The following is a 13,262-nucleotide window of genomic DNA, read 5'->3' on the forward strand; positions in this document are numbered from 1 at the left end:
TAATAAAAATGAATCACATCGCTAACCTCTCCAAACTATGTCTCCCCCTCCGCAACAGCGATTTAACCCTTCCTCCACTGGCACATATTGTGCACATTAGTCTCTGAACAGAATATCTCACAGGTTACAAGTACAGGAACTCCCAGAAGAGCTTTCAAATGGCTGCAATCTCTCATGGAGAATGAGTAATTAATTAAGACAATTGAATGAGTGTCTTCTCTCAATCTCAATCAGAGCTGTAGGTCAGTAATTAGGTCTGCCACTCATTTCCTGAATATTCCACTGGTTGGAATGCCACAATAGCCTTAAGTTTTACCTTAAATATGTTTTCCGAAATGTGTCAAAGTGTTGTTTGTTTCAAGATCTTGGCAATAGTAACTAAGGGGACACTGCGGGTGTCCGTAAAAAGTGGATGTGGACAAGACAGGGCCATGTGCCTCTGTCCCCTCTCAGCTTTGTAGCCGAGTCACGGATTGAACGGGGTTAACAGCGTGAGCACTTAAGGATGTTAAGCTGCGGTGACACAAAAACACAGACACTTCATCATCTCGTAGTCTGACAGGCTCATTATTGTCACATTGTTCATTTTTTTCCTCTTAATGGCACAATAACTATTTGAATTTTGATAAAGAGAAGCAGAAAGAGCAGCAAATGATGCGCCCTTAAACGTCATTTACAAGAAAAACATCTTGTAAAACATGGACCTCTTTTGTGTTTTGGAATTTTGTCTACGTGGATATAGTGGACTAAGCAGAAAAGTGGCGACTGTTGTAGCTTTAAACAGCATTTACAAGTAGACAGGCTTGTAAAACATGCTTTGTTGTTCACACTTTCAAAACATTTCCTTTAAAAAGAAGGAAAAAGAACTCCAGGCAATCCTCATCGAAGCATATTGCATCTGCAAATCCCACTATTGGGCCCCTAATTTGCCTATGGTATTGTTTAGGCCCGTGGCTGACTTTATATAGTCAAAGTTACCATAGTGGTTGGTGCCCCAACAGGAAAGATGCGCCCACTTCTCAAACAGTTAAAAAAGGAACTGAACTGAAGCAAACTGTATCTCTTCATGAAAAAGGGGGGAGGCATACATCAAGCCTTATTTAGCACTTTTGGCTGCTGTGTTTACTGAATTGTTGGCCCTTAGCAACCTTTGATAGTTTGGGGCCCAGCTTTCATTGCCTTCCTTTTCTTCCCGTCGCTTCCCTCTCGGCCCCCTAGTCACTCTCTCTCTCTCTCTTGTCCTTCTCTACCATCCCGTTTCTTCCCTCCCCTCGGCTGCGCTGCATGGGAATGGAGCCCTGACGAGGTACCCGACTGTGAGCTCTGTTCAGGCTGCTGGATCCTCCTCAACAGTGGATGGTTTCTCCTCCCCAGTGCATCTATTCGAAGCACTCACAGTCAATCTGGTAGTGTGGGCTCAAGGAGGAGGAGCCAAAGGCCAGCTTTGATTGTTGTTGGGAGGATGGACGTCCTCCTCTTCCGATTGGCCCAATGCGGCGACTCTGTTTCCCTTCCTTTAAATCCTCAATTGTCTTTTCAAGCTTGACTAATTGTCCTGGTTTGTCGCTCTTTATTTGAATCCGGTCATGTGTTCTTGACTCGGTGGGCCCGCGCTGAGGAGAATCATTCTGCCATTTGCCACTTAATTAAGTCAGGGTCAGGAGCCATAGCTGAGCAGAGATGGCTAATAAAATTATAAAAGATGCCGTTCTACTTTAAGGCGGTCTTTATCTAAGTGGGTTAAACGAAAGGGGAGAGCATCTCTTCAAAGAAATCCAATTTCCACTCCAAGTATTAATGTACTGATGTTTATCCAAGGACTTGTGTGAAGCTAAACTGCAATTACTAGGAAATCTGATGTGAAAAAAAGAGCTTGTTCTTAAGTTGGATGCAACACAGGCATTTTTTACTGGGAACTCGGCACTCCCTTCTGTCCCCTGAGCAACAGCCAAATAGAGAACAAGTATGCGTTCAAGCCCAGAGAAATTAGCGTATAAAAGTGACCGCTAAGTCCAATTTCCTAGATCTCCCTTCCTCAAAACCCCTCCCCTTCCTTTCTTCAAACCCAACCCTGTGCCGTCCTGTCACTTTGACATGCTAAATATGCTTACTTTATTTTTTAGTCTCCTGCAGTGAGGAAGTGTCCTTTTCAAAGTGCTCAGCTTCCCCTCCCGACTGTCTGAACCCAACCACTGTTTAAATTGTTCTCGTATTTCAAACAAAAGACAGAAACGGGGATTACCACTTCCTTTCACATTCTACCTTTCAAGTATTTTTTTCCTAAAGAAATAGATTTTTCTTCGTATTCACTCACAAAGGGTTATGATTTAAAAAATATATATATATAAAATAACACAACTTGCCCAAGTCTACTCCTTGACCATTTCAGCTCATTGAAATTCACCGTCGTTCTGTCTTTCCTGTTATTATAAGCCTATAGCCAGAAAAAATGTATATATTTAATATATATTTACAATTCTTCCAAGACCTTGAAGGAGAAGAAGAACAGAAAATGAATGAACGGGTATTTCCAATGTTATCTTTTTCACACAAAAGCTGTTCTTGGAACCTCATGCCACACTTTTCCATATTTTTTCTTTTTTAAATGACTTTTTTCTTCCAAGTTATTCCTCAGCAGTGGACTCTTCCTTTCTCACTTCCCTTTGGCTTATTTTGTAACAAAAGTGTCCTTGTGGCTGCTTTATGTGAGATCTTGACGTCTTTCTAATGGGTCTCACCAGCCTTTTTGTTTCACATCTAAGTGTTAACTTTCTGCCTCATTTAGCTTCTGCCCATTCACTGAGCTCGACACATTCGGACTCTCATTCAAACTTTGTAGCCCGCTGATTTACATATTGCGCCCCATCCAAAGGGTTGTAAATCATACCGCGTTTTTTAACTTAATTTATCGGCATTAGAATGACATCCACTCTCACCGGAAATAAGAGGGGTGGGCAACCCGGCCCCTTCCTGCTCTAAGGCCAATTGATTTGCTAAAAAGCTTGTCCTCCTCACATAGTAACTGACGAGGGATTGATGGTCTAACACCATAAAACTCTGCAATTGCCTACCATTAGGACACCATTGTTGAACGCACAATACCTCCACATCTAATAAAAGGACTCCTTATGCTTTAGTGAAGACAATGCATTCTCCCATGCATTTTACTCTCAGTCATGAAAAAATTAAACCATATGCTCATCCACACTGTTTTAACAGGGTCACTTTATGAGGTGGCTTTGTTTTTTTAGTTCATCAATCTGTGCTTCCTCATTTTAGTTCACATCCAGGTGTTTTGACAAAGCAACCTCAGTAAAAAGAGTCCGAATCGTTACTAGACCACCTCTCTTTGGACAAGAGGGTGACTCACAAGTAGACAGAGAGAATTAGAAAATGGTGAAGCACTGTATATCTCAGTGTCTAAGTAGAGGTAAAAAAATGATGAATGAGTGTGTGAATTATGCAATAATGCAACATATATGATATTTGGTTCATGTGAAACCATATTATTATTATATTATATTATATTTATTCACATTTTCTACACCTGGTTACTTAGGACTTAGGAAAATAAGTTGGCCTCATAAAAACAAAGTGCATCAGTGTCGATAATTATTATTTAATATTTAAAGCCTCAATAGAGTCTTTAGTTAGTTTGAATGTTTTTTTTAGTTAGTTGGATTTTGTCTTTTTGTCTTGCTCCTGCAAAGAAATCTATGGTTGCTTGAACACAAAGGTGATGTTGTTGCTTTCAAGGAACTAGCAAAAAAATACAGTATTTTATGATTTGAAAGATTATTAGACTTGTACTGTCATAGATTGACCTTTCGTTAACTCAGCATTTCAACGTTAAGTAAACCCTCAAATATTGCGGTTAATATAGACCAGATATAGCCGTAATAATCACTTTTTTTTAATTGCGGAAAAAATCGCCAGGTCGTGATAATCGAGGGATTACTGTATTCACCCTACTTACAGTCCTCAATCTAACTGACTTTGTGCGAGACACAGAGTGAGTGCACAAGTATCATACATAAAACGAGGGATTTGTGAGATAGAGTTGTTACTTCTAAATCCACCCTTGCGGCAATGATATAAACGTATTGTTAAAAGAAGACCTCTTTGGACATGTCAATCAGAAGGCAGAATTATTACCTCTGTGTAAAGGAAGATAGCACGAGCTTGTGTTCCATTAGTGCGTGAGCTAAATGTCCCGAGTGTGAGAGGCGACGGGAGTCATCGAATGTCAACTCCCAGGTGGATCTTGTCACTCCAAAGCTTTAACTTCTGTCACTCATCCACACATTCAAACAACAACACTGCCTTATCAGGCAGCCGGACCCGACCAGGTCACGAAGCGAGTGGCACGCTGGGCATGCTCAGTCATTCACGTATTGATATTGATTTTTTGTCTGCGTTAGGTTTGTATTGGCAGCTAGAGAATGAGTGCGGGGGCAGTCAAGATGGAAAGCAATAGATGGCGATAGAGGATAGAACCTTCTCCGGCGGTCTATTCTCTCGCTTCAGGGTGGACTTGAAGGAGGACCCCCCTCTCTCATTCCCCCCACCCTGCCGTCTCCCGACGGCTATTCAGCCTAAATCGATCATACTGGAGTGCCGGGTCTCCCTCGGGTGGCGCCGAGACACGCCGCTTCTTTTGTGGGAGGGCGTCCACGGGTTCAGACTGACAGCACTGATGGGCAAAAAAAGAAAAAGCCGGTATTGTCACGCCAGGCTCGGCGACGAAGACGTGTAACCTTTAAAAAACGGACGCCGCTTCCTACTCTCCAGCATTATCCACGGAAAGTGGAAGCAAGCCATTTGATGTTTTTTATGAAATTTGGGTTTTCTGCTATGACTATCACTTTAATTTTGGAAATCTTTTTTCAGAAGGTTTGCCGATATATGTGAATATCTACAATTCATGTAGATCAGGGGTCGGGAACCTTTTTGACGAGGAGAGCCATAAACAATTCATATTTTCAAACATTATTCCTTGAGAGCCATACTCGAAATTTAAAAGTACAAATACATGAAAATGTGAGCATTTATTATTCATTTCACCACTTTGGAAGTAAAAAAAAAGGCTGAATTCTTTTGAGAACATTATTTAATTGTTGCAAATCAATGAGTATCAATGAGAGAATGTATGCAGAAGAGTCTTATGAAGAAAAAATATGATTTTAAAAAGGTGGACAGCCATATACACCCATCAAAAGAGCCACATAAGGCTCCCGAGCCATAGGTTCCCTGCCCCTGATGTAGATTGAAAATTACTTTTTCACACAAGACAAGGCAGCTTGAGGTTTTGCAATTATTTTGTTTTTTGTTACTTATATTAAATACATTGACTTTTTTTAAGGATTTTTACCTGGGTTATACTTGTCTGGCAGTTGTATTTATTTAAGTATCTTAAAAGTTCAAATGCTGAACTATGGAAAAGGACACAAAATACTACGGTTTCACATCACTTGAGCTGTCTATTGACACATACTATATTATAATATATTTATACTATATTAGCATACTTGGCTAAAACACAAACAATCTAAACTTTTACATCTAGTAAACTATTGTCTTTACACTGTCCCAAAGCACTGCTACTTGTGGAATATGATTAACAGTCTATTTGAGGGCAGATTCGTTTTTTTTTTTGGCATTTTGTTGTTTTTTGTCACATTTTTTTCTAAATAGAAAGTTGGGGAGAAAAAAAAATTGTTTGGATAGAAATAACATATACATATACTCTTGTCCTGAACCAGGGAGGAGAAGGAGCGCTGGATTCGAGCCAAATACGAGCAGAAGCTATTCCTGGTGGGACCACCCCAGTCGGACATGCCCCTGGGCCAGCAGCTGTTACGGGCAGTTGTGGAGGACGACCTGAGGCTGACCGTGGTGCTGCTGGCACACGGGACCAAGGAGGAAGTCAACGAGACCTACGGAGATGGTGACGGACGTACAGCACTGCATCTTTCTTGCGCCATGGCCAACGTGGTCATAACACAACTGCTCATATGGGTGAGTGACGTAAAAAAAAGTAACAGAGCATCATGTACTAATTTCATAAACAAAGTATTACTTGACTTTCCTACAAGCAAAGTGGTTTATCCTTTACTAATGACATTATGGCGGGATAGGCTGCGGCACCCCCATGACCCTTGTGAGCATAAGAAGTTCGGAAAATGAATGGTTACATTAATTTTTGTATTATTTAATTATATTTTGATTTTTCATCCGTTTGACATCGGACCAATATTGGCAAAACATATCTTGAGAACAATCAGATTGGATCGGAAGTTGAAAACTCAGTATTGGGACATTCCTAACGGTGACACAATGTCTAGCGCCAGGCGTGCACTACAAATTAGTTTGTGGTAACGGATTACACATGAAATGAAAGGAAATCAGATGCAGCTCATTAATATTTTAATACAATCATCTTCCTCGAGTTGGACAGAGTTAGATTTTGAGGAAATACCAATAAAAGCCAATAAAGGCAATTATATACCACATTTCTCTATAGCTGACCTTTGCTTACGTTTTGGAAAGTCTTATCTTTTTCTTTTAAAGATCCAATTTGAAAGATTAAAATGTGTCAAATCATAGAAATGCACATTGAAAACCCAATAAGAAAATAATTGGAGAAATATTTTCAGAAATGTAAAAACTTTTAAAGATTGCTAATAACTAATAGTAACAAATATATTTTTTAAATAAAGCTGGTTAAAGTATGTTCCCACTATTTTGAAAGAAACTATTTTTTTCACTCCAAACAGGAAAATACACATAAAATGAAGGGAATAACTAAAATCTCCACTATAGAAGATGTGCCTTTAATACTAATACCTAAATATCACTCTTATTGTTAACATCATTATTTCATGACATGAGTACTCATGCAGGCGCTATTGAAACCGAATAAGGAGGCTCAGATTTTCCTGGAAAACTGCCCTAAATGTGCATTTGTTGGAATTCCTTGTGACAGTATGGGGTGGATGTGAAGAGTCGCGACGCTCGCGGCCAAACGCCGCTTTCATACGCCCGGCGAGCTGGCAGCCAGGAGTGTGCCGATATTTTGCTCCAGCACGGCTGCCCCAATGACGCCGCCGCCCTCACATCGGCGCCGGCCAACATCAGCAACCGCAACGCCAACCCCAACATCAACAACAACGCCCAGTGTGAGCTCAACCGCAGCATCAGCATTATGTAGATGACTGCCGTGTGAAGTTGGATTTTGGTCCTTTAATTTTGAGTCTGCAATGATCATAATGAGCTTTAAATGTTTTTTTCTCATTTTTTCTGCCAATGAATTCCATTCACCACCAAAAACTGAAGAATGAAACAAATGTTAGGGTAACCAAAACCACCTAAATTGGAGCTAGTACATTTCAATGCAATATTTTACATTTTTTCAGATGTTTTCATCTCACCACGTTTACATTTTTCATCAATAAATAATTTAGGAATTTCATTTTCCATTATCTACCTCTTTTTTTTTAATTGAAATTGAAATTTCAAAATTGTTTGAGGAATGAACAAAGTTTGGAACAATAATGAAATTTAGGTTTTTTTTTTTGAGGTGAGGTGAAAAAAATAGATAGAAAGACAGGAAATTCAAAATATAAAAACACATACATTTAGTGGTGGTTCGAGTGGTTAATGCGTCGGCCTCACAGCTCTGGGCTCCTGGGTTCAAATCCAGGTCATGTCCATCTGTGTGGAGTTTGCATGTTCTCCCTGGGCCTGCGTGGGTTTCCTCCGGGTACTCCGGTTTCCTCCCACATTCCAAAAACATGCATAATTGGCTGACTGGACACTTTAAATTGCCCCTAGGTATGGGTGGGAGTGTGCATGGTTGTCCATCTCCTTGTGCCCTGCGATCGGCTAGCCACCGGGATTGGCTCCAGCACCCCCAATGACCTTAATGACCATAAAGCGGTTGAGAAGATGAGATGAGAGAAATTTAGGTTATTTTTTCCATTATGACAATGATGTGGTTCATATATGTTTTGAGCATGCCAACATTTCACCAAAAATAGATTTTAATTCAAATATTCTGTGTTATTAGTTTTTCTGCATTTTTTTTTCTGAAGAATTTTAGCACTCATGTTATCTCACCTTTCCAAGATGCTTCAACAATTTTCCGGATTTTTTAATATGCACAAATTAATTTAAATGAATTCTGAAAGGAAACTAATAGAGACAAATTGGAATCAAATGCGTCCAAGGGGGCGAAAGGTCTATCACACCTATGAGAAAGTTCCACTTACATCCATTGGAATAACAGAAAAGCAGAACATTTGTAGTCTAAGAAAGGATATATTTGGAGATGGTGAATACCTGATAAGGAGGACGCTGATTGCCACACTGTTGACCCATTGTAAAACCTCTTATATCACAATTCAATTGCTTAGATTTAAACACACACAGTTGCGTTTTCTTTGTCAAAATATGATCGCCGGTCATGTTGACAGGAGACTGAGAATAATCTGGTTTTGTATTATGACAGCAGGTTTGTTTACAAAGTTTAATAGAACATTTTAGGCTGATTTCTTTTTTATTATTATTATTTATTTTTTAATTAGCTGCCATAATGTCAATAAATGTCAAATCAATTTTGACTGCAGTAGTGGCAGTGATCATTTACTCCCAGTCAAAATCGATAAGATCTTATTAGTTGGAGTAAATAATCCAAATGGAACAGAGATAGGCGCTTTTTGTTCCATAAAAAAATGCTTTCCTTTTCAAATCAAAAAGATTTTGGAAGTAGGTGCTCATGAGTGATCAACCACAATGACAAAAAACAACCTGCTATGTATGTAATACCTAATTTAACCGAATGGTTCATGTACATTGTATGTATATAAGACTAAAAGCCGGCGCGACAACTGTAATTGTGTGCCCGTCTTCATCCAGCAGCCCTTCTTTCTCCCAGTGTTCGCGTTTCCCAAACGATCAAGCTGATCAGCCACTGATTGCATTTTAGATGTACTGTAACCATGTACTGTAATACCAGCCTTACTGGCTTGATGGAGCCGCCTTCACTCGTTCGAAATAGCGTAGAAGCCAACGTAAAAGTAGAGCAGCCCTTAGCGCAACATGAAGTTTTTGTACATATTAGATGTAATCTTAGAGAAACAATGACCGTAACTGCTTTTGGCTCAAAAAGCCTCTTGAACCACAAGCCATATTTTTGATATGTTGCTTTTTTGTTGTTGTTGTTTGGCCATTGTTATTTTTTAATGACGGTACTCGCGTTTGGTCACAACATGACCGTCTTTGGTACTTGTGTATAAATGATGTACATTTGACATATTTATAATGCAGTATGTAAATATTTTTATTTGGGTTTTATCATGTTCATTTTTACGTTCAGTGAAGAAGCTTAAGAGTTAACTTGTTTGTGTGCTTGGCTGACTGTCGACCCATCAATAAACAAACATTCAATAAAACCATGTAGCCATCCCTTTCATGGGGGGCATAACCCCCCAATACACCTTTTCAGCAATCTCGTGTCTTACAAGTGCGTGACCGGACATTTGGTCGCTGGTCTAATGTTCTTAGATATTAAACAGTACTTGGATAGTAACTCTCTCTCTTAAATATGAAACTCCCTCTCTTAGATATTAAACTCTCTCTCTTAGATATTAAACTTTCTCTCTTAGATATTAAACTCTCTCTCTTAGATATTAAACTCTCTCTCTTAGATATTAAACTTTCTCTCTTAGATATTAAACTCTCTCTCTTAGATATTAAACTCTCTCTCTTAGATATTAAACTCTCTCTCTCTTAGATATTAAACTCTCTTGGATATTAAACTCTCTCATGGATATAATTTTGAGAGCTGGTTTCAACAGTAAACTCTCCATTTGACCGGCGACCAATAGACCGGCGACCAAAAGACCCGCGACCAAAAGACCGGTGACCAAAATACCAGTGACCAAACGTCCGAGCACCCTAGTGTGCAGTCAGGTGCTTCTTGTTTTCTGCAGAAATCTCATTGGTCATAGTGTCTGTGCCGGATCGGTTGGAACAAAAACCTGCACCCACAGCGGCCCTCGAGGACCGGTTTGTCCACCCTTGGTCTATGCCAGGGGTGGCCAAGTCCGGTCCTCGAGAGTCCCTGTGTGTTTTCCATGTCTCCATCCACCAACAGACCTGAATCAAATCAACGGTATGGAGCTTCTGGACAGCTTGCTGATGAGTTGATCATTTGATGCAGGTGTGGTAGAGGAAGGAGATATGGGAAACAGACTTGATAGGGGCTCTCGAAGACCGGACTTGGCCACCCCTGGTCTACGCTGTGGGCGTTATCAGCTCAAGTCGACCGTAAGCATCCTGAGGTAAGCGAGCAATATATTAACTTCCTGCTTTATTTGGGCCTCCAGCAGTGTTTAAAAGGGATTAAGATAAAGAGGCCGGCTTAGTGTCAGGCAGCACAACACCATGAGCAAAGTGAAAGGTCGCCGCGTGTCGAGGCCTCGCTAATCCGCTTCTTATTTGCTGCTAATCTCGTCTCGCCGTATCTTCATCCTCTCTCGCGCAGGCCGCCATTGTTAGGTGCTTCCTCCCTCGGCGCTGTCGTGACACGTGGCCTGAAAGAGCACAGTTACGGGAGCTTCGGAAGTCAATTTAAGGACTGCAATTTTGCTTTCTTTTAAATACCAGTTTTATATTGTCATTTTCAGTTTCTTAAATCAAAATTCAATTAAATTGAAAATAATGAAAATGTTTTTTTTAATAAAAATATAAACTGGTCTCAGACACTTCTACATACGTGTGCATATATATATACAATGTGAGATTTAGATAACCCCCCAAAAATTTTAATTAGTTTCATATTATATGACATCACATTTTTAATGAAATTCAAAAAAACACATTTTGCAAGTACTATGAATTGAAGTAAATCATGAGTGTAAGAAAAATGCTTTTTTAAATAGATCAAATGTGCATTCCATAAATTGTCTGAGGTTTAGAGAATGTGTATGTATGTATACTCTATATAACTACACATGGTATAAAGTGATGAAGTTTTACTTTAACATTTTTGGAGCATTGCATTAGATATTTTTCAAACCACCTTATTTGTTTGACAAGCACTAATTACACACCAACCAGACATTACCAATAGATTTTTTTAAAAATCACCGTTTTACCTGTAAAAACTTATCACACGTGTGCAATTTGCAAAATGATTACTAAGCGCTATTAAGTATCTCTTGCAAGGCGCTTTGTTTGGGATTTAAGCAGTTTGATGAAGGATGCTAAGCATTGAGGAGGACCCCTCTGCCGCCCACCTCCTCCCAGATAAACGACCTCCACCATCAGGGGCGTCACTAAACTGTATTTGCAAAACATTCCAGCCCGGTTTCCCCCTCTTTTGCTCCTCTCTCCTCAACACGTCGACTCCGAATGTCAATGTTGGCGCCGAGCGGAGGTGGCCCTAATGAGCTGTCTTCATTTGCATATGCTACATTACATAGACATTTGTTTCCTGTTACATCCTTTTAACCTCTTTAACGGGTAATGATGTTCTCCCCTTGCGAGGCCTCAACATCCATTCATCAATTTCTGCTCTGTCTTGTCTGATCACGACGTCCCCTTCACCAGCGTCAAGGCATTACCTGATCCACACGTTGCCAACCCTCCTCCTTTTAGAGCTTGGTCGTCTAACAAAAAAAAAAAGGCGCGTTCCCCTTTTGCCGGCGTTTCTCTGTTAATTTACCCGAGAATGCATTAGCTGTAATGAAGGGCGAGGGCCGAGGGAATCCTCCAGGGTTCCATTAATCATCACCCCCCGCACCCCCCACCACCACCTCAGACAGGCAACCTTGATTACAAGTGGCAAGAAATTCATTAGAGCCGAGTCTCTGACAACTCTTATCTCCGCCGCTGGATCTGACTCATTAGGCAGCCAAATTAAAGCCATGATGGCCCTGATGAAACTCATCGCTTGTTTATCTTGTGCGATTTGATGCATCTGCCCATACATCACCGTATGGACACCACGTGCACGCCCTCAACAGAATCCCGCCCTAACTGCAAACCGGGGGAATTCTCTGCCTCAAAAGTCAAACAAAATAACTGTGTGATGTCTATCCTTCCCAGCAAATGTGAGCGAAAAAGAAAAGACATTGATTGATGGATAAGTTAACGTCACGTTGACATTTTGTAAGTCTCGTGTTTTTAATGTAGAAACTTTAATGTGTATATAAACCTGCAAATATATTTGATTCAATTCATATAATTTATGATTATTTTATCTCATATGAACTGGACTTGTTCAACAACTATTTCACAGGAGAAAAAAATCAAATTAACATAAAAACACACTCATTTTCCATACCGTATTTTTCTTTACGAGGGTCACGGGGGTGCTGCAGGCAAGGGGAACACTGAATTAGTTGCTAGCTAATCACAGGGCTATAAAATCTAACAATTTGAATTAAATTTCATTTTGATGGACCAATTTTAAGGCTCATTTAAATAAATTGCTTAATTTAATTAAGCCAATCACAGGACTCCTCATAATGTTAATGCTCATTGGTCCAGGCCAGTGCGCAGAGTGTGCCCTCACTGGCCTGCGGCCCTTATATTGCCTACCAAAAGACTGAAAGGGAAAATTGAGCACAAATTTTGAGTGGTGTCAACGACATGATAAAACGACCACGAAACGGACATCTGTGACATCAGGAAAAATATCAATTGCGACAAAAAAAAACTAACAATGATAGATGTCTAATCATGTGGCTTTTTGTCTCCGTCTGTTGACACCAGCAGAAATCTAATCCATTTGAAACGGGAGGTCAGTTGCTGTCAGGCCTCCCATTTCAGAGGGATTAAACTTCCTTTATCGCCATTGAGTTAAAATCACTACAATGTAACGGCTCTCGTATTGTTCTCAATTACATCTCTTCAACTGATTAACTGCCATTAAGTGAGACATGCTAACCATTTTTTTTATTTATTTCCAGGCCTCTAAGTTCAAATGAATTGGACATCTATGGACAATAATGGCAGAAAAGGAGTTAAACCACAACAGGTGAGTTCACCCAAAAAAACTGTCCAATTGTTGTTAAACTGTCTAATGTTTTCGTTTGATTTCATTTTATTTTATTTATAGATTCGTCCTAGTTTAAGGTGGATAGTGGAAGGGAAATTCTAAAAGAATTAAACTTCTCACAAAAATATAAGATTAGACTTAGATTAATGTTTAGACTATTTAGATACAAACTGTATTAAAAATATGCATTTTGTGT

The 13,262-nt window shown here is 39.8% G+C and overlaps 1 protein-coding gene across 3 annotated transcripts in view; it reads left to right on the forward strand.

Moving 5' to 3' along the window:
* agap3 (ArfGAP with GTPase domain, ankyrin repeat and PH domain 3) overlaps window positions 1-9,446 on the forward strand; it is a 95,224-nt gene extending 85,778 nt beyond the window's left edge. For all 3 annotated transcript variants that reach the window (XM_077723902.1, XM_077723903.1, XM_077723901.1), the window contains exons 17-18: window positions 5,763-6,018; window positions 6,986-9,446. In XM_077723902.1, coding sequence (XP_077580028.1) covers window positions 5,763-6,018; window positions 6,986-7,210 — 481 coding nt within the window. In that variant the 3' untranslated portion in view covers window positions 7,211-9,446. The remainder of the gene's footprint in view (window positions 1-5,762; window positions 6,019-6,985) is intronic.
* The last annotated feature ends 3,816 nt before the right edge of the window (window positions 9,447-13,262 follow it).

Source organism: Stigmatopora nigra, chromosome 9 (assembly GCF_051989575.1).
Source record: "Stigmatopora nigra isolate UIUO_SnigA chromosome 9, RoL_Snig_1.1, whole genome shotgun sequence".
Classification (NCBI taxonomy): domain Eukaryota; kingdom Metazoa; phylum Chordata; class Actinopteri; order Syngnathiformes; family Syngnathidae; genus Stigmatopora; species Stigmatopora nigra.